Genomic DNA, 10,686 nt, shown 5'->3' on the forward strand with positions numbered 1-10,686 from the left:
CAAAAAAATCTAAATTGAGAGCTAATTTTGGAAACTCTTGGAGATGTCTAAGAGGTAGCGGATGAAGAAAAAATCTCTGAAACCAAAACTAACCTACCAGTTCCCTACGGCATCCATTTTACCAGAACCCAGACCAATCTACAAACTCAACCACACATTGTGGTCCACGATCGGGATCCCCACAACTCAAACCTCATCCATTTAGCAACCCTCCAAGAACGTCAATTTCAGAAAAAGAAACCTCACTCATCTCAAATTCTCAACTCATGGTTCTGTTTTCACGTCTTTCCTCTGTCTCCCGTTTTCATCTCAACTCATGGTTCCATCTTCCCCTCTTTCCTCCGTCTCCGTCTCCCCTTTTTCCAGCCACATTTTGTTTCCAAACATTTTTTGTGTACTGTGTGTGCTACTGTGCTCCATTTGGCAGTTGCAGGAGGAACAAGTGTGCACACAATCGCAATGGCGCACCTGCCTTCACCTTCACCTTCACCTTCACCCCTTGTTTTCGACGATTCCACTCCCTCAAAGGCCACGGCTTTTTTCACGAACCAACCGCGACAATCCAGTCAATTCTGATCTCTAGGCCCTCGCTTCCCGTTCCTGTGGATGCCATCGGGGCGCTCGCCGGGACAACATCCGCCACGACAGCGACGCCGCCGCGCTCCCTCGACGAGGGCTCGTAGCTGCCCCCGCGCAAAGCTCCGGCCTTTCTTGGCTCCGACCCCTCCTCCCCGCCGCCGGCGCCGCGCTTGGCTTGATGCTCGACGTCTGCGCTCCGCACGGGCCCGTCAAGCTCCCGGCTGCGTCTGTCGGCGGGGTGCGAATCGCCTGGGTCGCCGGCAGGTGCTGGTGGCGATCGGCGGCGGTGGGGGCGGCGCGCCATGGCGTCGCCGCGCGGGCGTCGTCCTTCGGTTCCCGGATCGGGCTCGATTCCCAGGTTGGTTGGCCCTCCTTCCCCGTTCTTGAGCATTTCGTCGAACAGCTGGGGAGCAGAGAGCATCTCGTCGAAACAGTTAGGGAGCAGCTCCGAACGCGCTTCTGGGGTCTTCGACAGCGTCTAGTTCTACAACATTCATTAGTAGCTTTCCTAGTTCTGTACGAAATATAGCTGTTGGCCTGTACTTGCTCATCAAGTAGTTTATCCTGATTCTTGGGAGGAATTTTGTCCTGCAGTGCAATATGATGCTAGACATGAGCTTGGATTTCCTATCTTGTTTGCTTGCATTGATAGCTCCATGCCAATTTTGTATTGAGTATTTTTCCTACTTCCATTTGTCATGGATGAGACGATGATGCTGTATTTGATGGATCGAATGGTTTCTTGTAGAATTTTCACACAAGGGACCTGTCCCAGTTGTTGTGGATCGGTCCGGTGCCTGGTGACATCGCGGAGATTGAGGCCTACTGCCGAATATTCCGTGCTGCCGAGCAGCTCCACACCACGGTCATGTCAGCACTCTGTGATCCAGAGACAGGAGAGTGCCCTGTACGCTATGATGTGGAGTCAGAGGATCTGCCAGTGCTGGAAGACAAGGTCGCTGCCGTCCTTGGCTGCATGCTGGCGTTGCTGAACCGGGGAAGGAATGAGGTGCTCTCAGGGAGGTCAGGTGTTGCAGGTGCCTTCCAGGGATCTGAGGACAGCACCTCTGATAGGATCCCACCGCTTGCCTTGTTCCGTGGAGACATGAAGTGTTGCTGTGAGAGTATGCAGGTGGCGCTTGCCAGCTACCTTGGACCGAGTGAGCCCAGGGGGTTGGACGTATGGAGGAAGCTGCAGAGGTTGAAGAACGCTTGTTACGATGCAGGTTTCCCAAGGCCTGATGGTTATCCATGTCCGACATTATTTGCAAATTGGTTTCCGGTGTACCTTTCGATTGTGTCAGATAATTCAGGAACAGATGAGCTAGAAGTTGCATTTTGGAGGGGAGGGCAAGTCAGTGAGGAGGGACTGGCATGGCTACTAGAAAAGGGATTCAAAACTATAGTTGATCTCCGTGAAGAAGATGTTAAAGATGATTTGTACCTTTCAGCAGTTCAGGAACTTGTCTCATCTGGGAAGATAGAGGTGGTGAATATGCCAGTTGAGATTGGAACTGCACCATCAGCTGAACAGGTTCAGCAATTTGCAGCTCTTGTGTCAGATGGCGCAAAGAAGCCCATTTATCTCCATAGCAAAGAAGGTGTTTCTAGGACGTCTGCAATGGTCTCAAGATGGAAACAGTATGTTACTCGTTCAGAGAGATGGGCTGTCCAAAATCACTCTCTAAATGGGAATGGTAAGGTCCTGACAAGTTACGAGACCATGCAGCGCACGGGCAGCCCAAGTTCCTCTATGAATGGAACTGAAAATGGTACGATAACGGAATCTGATAGGACCATGAACAATGGGGAATCATGTGAGATAGACATAGAGACAGCTCGTCATAATCTGGAGATCACTAATGCCCTTTCCAATGATCAAAGCACTCAACAAGGCGAAATGCCTGGCACCGGGGCAGAACTCTTGTCAAACTTTAAACTGGAGAGTAACCCCCTTAAAGCACAATTTCCTACTTGTGATGTTTTCTCTAGAAAAGAGATGACCAAGTTTTTTAGAAGCAAAAAGGTTTATCCAAAATCTGTTCTGAACTCTAGGAGACGATCAAGTAGCTTGCTGGTCTCAAGGAGAAAACAAAATCTCAATGCGGAGCGTAATGGAACCATTGACTATGAAGCAGCAGAGTTTCCAGTTCTGGAAAGTTCAAATGGGAAATCATTTAACAATGATTATATTCTATCAGTTGCTTCAGGTATCACTAATGGAAAACCTTCCAACAATGGAGCCTCCTCATTAATTGAGGAAAAGGAAACGGAAGTTTCAGTCGCTACTGTTGGTACTAGAGCATCTGCCAGCAGTTCTAATGGAAAGGTTCAGGTTGGATCACAAAAATCTGCTGAAAAGAATGGTGCCCCTTATCTTGAGAGAAACAAATCAGATGATGCTGATGGAAATATGTGTGCTTCTTCAACTGGTGTCGTTAGACTCCAGTCAAGAAGAAAAGCAGAGATGTTTCTAGTACGTACAGATGGATTTTCTTGTACTAGAGAAAAAGTAACAGAATCATCTCTGGCTTTTACGCATCCTAGTACCCAGCAACAGATGCTTATGTGGAAATCACCTCCAAGGACTGTCTTACTTTTGAAGAAATTAGGCGATGAGCTCATGGAAGAAGCTAAAGAGGTGAATGTCAAATTTCCATTTAGAGCATATATATTGTTTTTCCTTGATCCTTCAGTACCAACACAGGTTGTATTAATTTCTTGTATCTGGTATCAATGGATTACTCATCTCAAGTAAGCTTAGGGTTCTTGACATATATAATGAATTTGCTACTTGAGAAATTTGTGCATGAAAATGGTTTCATGTTCTGGAGGTACTTTGTTGTTTTCTGCTACCGAGTACATAACTATTTTGTGGTAAGGTATAGGAAAATAGATTAATAGAGATCTAAGGACTGTACCTGACAGGCAATTAGTTAGTGAACATATATGTGTCGTTTCTTGCATAGTTTAAAGTTTTTCTTTAGTTTTAGTTTGTTGAAAGATTTTAGTCGATTAACAATTGGCAATTAAGGGCTTCGCTTTAAAGCTAAAAGAACTGTATGGAGAACTGGGATACACAAACAGGGATATTGGCTGGTTATTGCATTGATTGGATACCATAACCTGTTCTTGTGAGGTACTGGAGGATCTCATTTCATGTAGGGTTAATCTTTGGTGTGATTTTGGAACTGTGGCTAAGCAACCGATAAATATTTCAGTGCATCAATTTTGGCAATATATCTTAAAAAAGGCAAAGATGGTCTTAGTTTAATTCTCTTCAGAGCTGTTCTAATAGTCACTTTGTCTACACAATTCATGGTCTTATATGCAGTAGTTCTCTTCTTTGTTCAGCAAAATACATAGCAATTGGCATTCTAAACTTCAAATCACTTTCTTTTCAGGTTGCTTCATTTCTGCATCATCAAGAAAAGATGAATGTTCTTGTGGAACCTGATGTTCATGATACGTTTGCTAGAATTCCAGGTTATGGTTTTGTGCAAACCTTCTATACTCAAGATACCAGGTACAAAGTCAGCATTTATGTTTGTGAAGTGCGAAGGTGCATATATTTTCATATTACTATTTACTAACAGTGCTTTGTGTTTAAATCAGTGACCTTCATGAGCGAGTTGATTTTGTTACATGCTTGGGTGGTGATGGACTCATTTTGCATGCGTCAAACCTATTTAGAACTTCTGTACCACCTGTTGTCTCCTTCAATCTTGGATCTCTTGGGTTCTTAACTTCACATAATGTATGTTTTAATATTCTCTCAGAGATAATTTTATCAGACTAAGCTATTTTGTGTCGAAACTAAGCATATTATCATTTTATTCACCTCAGTTCGAAGGTTTCAGACAAGACTTGAGAGATTTAATCCATGGGAACAACACACTTGGAGTTTATATAACCCTTAGAATGCGTCTAAGATGTGAGATCTTTCGTAAAGGAAAAGCAATGCCTGGTAAAGTATTTGATGTGCTGAATGAAGTTGTTGTTGATCGAGGTTCCAATCCATACCTATCAAAAATCGAGTGTTATGAGCATAACCACCTTATCACTAAGGTATGATTCAGAAAGTCCTAGAAAAAAGATGTATCTCTTTCTCTTTACATCTTGTCACTTGGTGACTGCATGCCACTGTGTATCTAATAGTTTATTTTATATATTTCTGCTTTGTAATTCAATACATGGAGTCATGAAGTTAGGCTTTTTTTTCTCAGCTGTATTATGCTTGACCAAGTCAACAGCTGCATTGAACTATAGAAGCCATAATTACCTTTTTTTTTTCTATTACTGTTTTTATGATTGTTTTCTCAAAATATTGTCGGATGATAAAGGATATCTGTATTGACTTTATGTTCCAACTTTCAAGTTTTCTCCAAGTTAAATGTCAATAGTTACTGCTTACTTTCTTGCATAATATATTGATTGCATGAACTGTTTGCTGCCAGCTAATTGTTGGAATACTAATGTAGATACACTTTGAGCCAGCCTGCTACAGTTAGCCCTCCTACCCCTGAAGATTATGTTATTCCGTTCAGTACAAGTATTTATGGATAAATTCAGTATTGTTGTTTAAACATTCCATAACTTTCCTAACTCAAAAATATATCTAGGTGCAAGCTGATGGGGTGATAGTTGCAACACCAACTGGCAGCACAGCATATTCTACCGCAGCAGGGGGATCAATGGTAGGTTAATTCTTACAAGTTATAACCATTATTAAACCATATCATGACATGGGAAAGTTCATTTTCCTGTGCCATGATGACACCTGTGACCTGTCTCTTCAAATGCTTTTCGCTCCATGTAACAAAAGGATATTTCCTATTTATGAAGCATAGGGCTGTTGCTTTTACATGGAATGACAATATTTTGGTTACACAGATATAATGTCTACCATGTCATGTTTCTATGGAGAAAAAACACTTTGCAGACGTCAAGGGTCAATAATTAGAAACAGTGTTATGCCTTGTTTCTTTGCTTTTACAGTGTATTGTTGCATTCATGTGTGTTAAGCTCTGAACTGTTTCTTCTCCTGTGCATACCTACAAATCAATTGAATGAACAGTAATTCACTATGGTCATTTTGTTTTTTCTTGTCTAGGTTCATCCAAATGTCCCATGCATGCTGTTTACTCCAATCTGCCCTCACTCACTGTCATTTAGACCTGTCATCCTTCCGGATTCTGCCTGGCTTGAATTAAAGGTACTGAACAACTAATGAGATGTCTATTGTTTCTGTGCAGCCTCAATTAACGTACTGTACAAACATTTTAGCTCGTCAAGTTTTACCCCACAACATACCTTGGTTTGCTGACTGATGAACTTTGCACCGTTATTGGATTGCCATTGCACTTGCAACTTTACCAGATACCAGATGAGGCAAGAAGCAATGCATGGGTTTCATTTGATGGCAAAAGGAGGCAGCAACTGTCAAGAGGAGATTCTGTTCGTATATCCATGAGTCAGCACCCGCTCCCAACTGTTAATAAATCTGACCAAACGTGTGATTGGTTCCGCAGCCTGATCAGGTGCCTCAACTGGAACGAGCGATTGGACCAGAAGGCACTATAGACTATAGTCACTAGAATTTTTTTTTTATTGTTTCTGTACATATGTAGATTTACACAGAGATATAGTTTTACTTTTCTGCCAACATGTACAATGTGTAACATCAAAGAACCTTGCACATAAGGAGCTGCATAGCTTACTGCGCTGGTATTGCAGTAGCACCACATGTTACGTTACGGCAACATCCTCCATGTATTCATCTGCTACACAAATCAACCATATATATGGGGCTAAGCGTTTTTTTCCCCTGTTTTGGGGTCTAATTTAATTTTACCCTTATTTATTTAACCTTTTGGTTTTGCCTTTGTTTTTTTTCAAAAAAAAAGGCAAATTTTACCCTTGTTCCTTTTACAAAGGTTCAGTTCAGTTAAAAAAGACTAGTTTTTCCATGTGATTTTGCCCTTCGGTTTTTAGTATTACGTGATCATAATCTCTGTTTTGATTTCAGATATCCGTATAGCATTTTGAAAGAATTTTTATAGCAACATTTGTAAGTATTTTAAATCTAAGCAAAGTTTAACAAGTTGCACATGCTTAATCAACCATAGGCGGAAGTTAGGAGGATTAAGATGTGGTCAACACCTAGTATCGACTTTTATTATTTTGATTTTTTTGTTCTTTAATTTCATTTATTCAGCCTTGAGGTATAAGAGTCTATAACAGGGATGACTAATGGCTTTGGATTAAAAAAAAACAAGGATGAAATTACAAAGTTGAAAAAAATGATGATCAAATCACAGTTGATCTTTAAAGTAGGGGTGAAAATACCAATCTCCATATATACATTTGGTTATTATTTGGAAAAGACTAGCGCCGGACGCCTGCTCCAACTACCCGGCCACACGCATGACGCGCTTCCTTTGCATGCGGTAGGAAATGGCGCAGGCGTCACACTTCCTTGGATGCATGCGACCAATGGAAGGGACGCATGCACTGTGCCTCCACCTCCCACTTTGCCTGGACAGGCCCCACAACGCATGCATGCAGCTCCTGCCCGCCCACCTGAACGCTACTGCCGCACCTATCCGCGCGCTGCTGCTGCTGTTGTCGCCGCGCCTACTGGCCTGACCCTGCCTGCTTCTGCGGTAAGCATGCGCCCGCGCATGCATGTGGGGCTGCTGCGCCCGCTTCACTTCCCCCACGCACGAGGGGACAACCTCCGTCTACGCCCACTTTTTGCGCCTGGCCATGCAACACTTGCAATATAAAAAGCATTTACTATAACATACGTCTGAAACAAATGAAACATTTACAAACATACGCTTGCAACATATGTGTATGACCACTGCAACATATGCAACATCCAGATAAAACACTTGCAATGTACGTTAGAAACAGCCGAAGCACTTGAAACATACACTTGCAACATGCGTGTATAGCAGTGCAACATATGCAATATTTAGATAAAAACACTTGCAACATACATTTGAAACGGCTGAAACATTTGAAACATACACTTGCAACATACGTGTATCGCCATTGCAACATATGCAACATCCAGATAAAAACACTTGCAACATACGTTTGAAAACAGCTGAAACATTTGAAACATACACTTGCAACTTACGTGTATAGCCGCACAACATATACAACATCCAGATTAAACACATGCAACATTTAAATAAAACATACATATGAAACGCATGAAACATACGGAGCTAGATGCCATAGAGTGATTGAAAAATTTAGGCCAGCACACAGCTGTGATGCAGATGTGGGCCTGCACTCCTCTCACAAACAGACAAGCACCCTGGCCCGCCCTGCAACTGGCTAAGCGCCTAATATAAGCCGGTCGACCAAAGCAGCAATGCGGCAGGGCAGCTTGGCCTGGGCGCAGACAACACACACAGAGAAAAAGAGCAGTATGGTAAGCAACAACAGGTCTGAGCGCTACGTAGTAGAGGGCAGGCACGACAGGGAGGCCTGCGGCCCTGGGCGCGGGCGGCTAGGGGCCTGGCTGGCTGGTCAGCCAGTCCTCTGTCACGCGCATGCACAGCCCTCACGCGCCGCATGCACCTCGAACCAGTGGCCGCACATGCTCCCAAGGGTGCGGACCCGCCTGACTGTAACTACGCGTACACGCCCCTTTTTTTTATTGGGCGTAACACGCTCGCGGTTCGGTCTGTCCATCTATCCAGCGTCCTCATACAAGCGTTACCGTTATTATTTCTATCCCTATCAGTGGATATATTGAGTTATTTTTGGGATTAGCATTTCTTGGGGCCTTTTTTTTCATCTTCGCGATGCAAGTGACTCAGTGATAAGGAGAATTCTGCCTATTGGAGTGGCAAAATTTTAATCTGTCTGTTCCAATTGGCAATAGGATTACATTTTTTAAATTTTTGGTTATTACTTTTAAAGAGCAAATGAAAAAATATAAAACCAAAAAAATCCGCATCCCGTTCATACATGGGCTGTTATGGCCTATGGGCCCATCAGTATCAACAACAATTCTCAAATCCGAGGAAAGAGCACACTGCGCTCAACGGCAATAATATGTTTGGTGGTCCATGAATCTTTTCACGGTGCTATCTGCATATTTGAGTTTCCAGTACATAGAGAAATATGGTTGATGACTTGATGTGTACAGGTTAAATTCATCATTAATAGAATGAAATTTCACATACATTTCTCTGTACTTTCTGAGTGTTCTGTCCTTAAATGTTTGTACAAGAAGTGTTGACGAACTACAAGTGCACACAAGGTAATAACAAACTCCACGAAAATTTCTGGCAAACGACAAATATTTAAATTTGGATGTAACCGTGGGAAAAATAAAGTTACATGAAGCTATGTTTTTGCTCATGCTTTCTTTGTGTGACATTTATCTTCCTAGATTACTTTAGGCTAGTTATAGGATTGGCTCGACTGCAAAACTCTTTTAAGGTTTGAGGATAACATTAGAAAACTTTAGAAGTACATATGCTAAAACTAGCTTATGTTTTTTCTAGCTGTAGTTTTAAGTGATCCCTATGGTTGACGTTTTAAGGCAATTTCCTTATATGGCACCGAGAAAACTCAAAATACATGGTATACCATCATTTGTGTGTGTGTGACACATAGACCCTCCATAGTCACTTACAGTGGCATATAAGGGATTTATTAAGGTTTATTTGGTGTTAAGGTGCCCAAGGCACTCAAGGGGATCCTTGCCACTTCTTACTGTCTACACACCCTCCTAAGTAAACATTTGAATATCTCACAATTTTGTGATTGTCTGACCTGCTATATGACAGCGCTGCATCCTTGGTGCTTTGCCAATAGTGTAAATATTTTTTTTGTAGCTTTCTAACCTTTGCAAGGCTAGATTGATATCTGTTTAGCTTCCTGGTTACAGGACTTCCGACACTTGAAGCATAATATGGTATATCTAATATCTTTCATCCTATAATATTCTAATTTATTCTAAGGACATTGGTCACCAAACTTGTATCCTTTTGCAAATGGAACACATGTGGCAGCACACTGCATCTATTATCACCTCTTCGAAAGAGATTGGACCATCCACCTTCTCAAATGGTATTCTCCTTTCCTTGTGGATCAAGAAGCCGCACTGGCATTCAAACTCATGTTGGTGGCTTGGAGCTGTACAGTCCAGCTGCCATGCTCTCTCGTCCCAAATTTCCAATCGGACTTATCCTGGTGAGTGCTGATTTGGTGTACTACTACACTGGTCGTAAAGTATGATAAGTTTAACCAAACTTATATAAAAGATACTAATATTTATCTACTAATAAATATGTATCATTAAATTCGTCATGAAGCATATTTTCGTAATACACTGTTGACACCAAATTTTGATTCGTCGCGTAGGACCCCATGATTTGGAACTTACCAAGAAAGCCGTGGTAGATGCAGAATTGGCTAGACAGAACACAGATTAAGGTCGGTTAGATTTCAATGACACCATCATCTCAAGCAAGCTCTAGCAGCGAGAAGAGGCACCAACCAAAGACAGGAAGGCACGTCGGATTCCCCAGAAGGGGAAGTTTGGAGTCCAAGTTATCTTAATTTAGGATATTTCGTTTTCTTTTTCAAGTTTTGTGATTTGTCTTATTCAGCCAGGACTCGTGGTCAAGCCTCGGGTATAAATATTGAACCCCAGCTATTGTAAGAGACATCTCAGCGATCAATAAAAAACCAGTACATTTACTTTTCGGCTCACGCCACCCCCTAGGAGTAGGAGTTGAGTAGATCTCAGCGATTTCTTCGACAAGCAGGGCTACCATCGGTTAAGTCTGACCTCCGGTTTGTCTGTGAGTATCCGTCACGACTTATATTTTGTTTGTAAGGCTGCCTTCGGTTAAGTCTAATCTCTTGCAAGCATAGTATAAGTTAGTTATCATCGGTTAATTGTAAGGTTACATCGGTCTGGCTCGTATCTCTTACAATTATCTAATACCAGTTACCCTCGATTCTTATCAAAACTTGTACGGTTGCATCGGTCCGGCTCGTATCTCTCGTAAAAATTTTGATACGAATTAGTTATCGGCTAAATCTATTAAGACTGGTATGGTTTTCTTGTTT

General features: G+C 42.3%; 1 protein-coding gene across 2 annotated transcripts; it reads left to right on the top strand.

The window, feature by feature from the left end:
* Nucleotides 1-305: 305 nt before the first annotated feature.
* Nucleotides 306-6,422, top strand: LOC136483634 (probable NAD kinase 2, chloroplastic). Of its 2 annotated transcripts, XM_066480748.1 has the most exons (8): nucleotides 308-937; nucleotides 1,328-3,220; nucleotides 3,984-4,105; nucleotides 4,195-4,336; nucleotides 4,426-4,647; nucleotides 5,202-5,276; nucleotides 5,693-5,794; nucleotides 5,959-6,422. In XM_066480748.1, exons 1-8 carry the CDS (start codon nucleotides 758-760, stop codon nucleotides 6,160-6,162), a joined length of 2,940 nt encoding a protein of 979 aa, XP_066336845.1. In that variant the 5' UTR covers nucleotides 308-757; the 3' UTR covers nucleotides 6,163-6,422. The 2 variants fall into 2 exon arrangements, with proteins under 2 accessions (XP_066336846.1, XP_066336845.1); XM_066480749.1 differs by lacking the exon at nucleotides 5,693-5,794 and having other exon boundaries at nucleotides 306-937; nucleotides 5,835-5,973.
* The last annotated feature ends 4,264 nt before the right edge of the window (nucleotides 6,423-10,686 follow it).

This window comes from Miscanthus floridulus, chromosome 9 (assembly GCF_019320115.1).
Source record: "Miscanthus floridulus cultivar M001 chromosome 9, ASM1932011v1, whole genome shotgun sequence".
Taxonomy (NCBI): Eukaryota; Viridiplantae; Streptophyta; class Magnoliopsida; order Poales; family Poaceae; genus Miscanthus; species Miscanthus floridulus.

What these genes read in the sequence shown, in the direction of transcription:
- LOC136483634 (XM_066480748.1), top strand. Translation starts at nt 758, where the DNA reads ATGCTCGACGTCTGCGCTCCGCACGGGCCCGTCAAGCTCCCGGCTGCG. An exon ending in CCGCAGCAGGGGGATCAATG is followed by an intron (nt 5,277 to 5,692) that starts GTAGGTTAATTC and finishes TTTCTTGTCTAG; the next exon opens with GTTCATCCAAATGTCCCATG. An exon ending in CTGCCTGGCTTGAATTAAAG is followed by an intron (nt 5,795 to 5,958) that starts GTACTGAACAAC and finishes CAACTTTACCAG; the next exon opens with ATACCAGATGAGGCAAGAAG.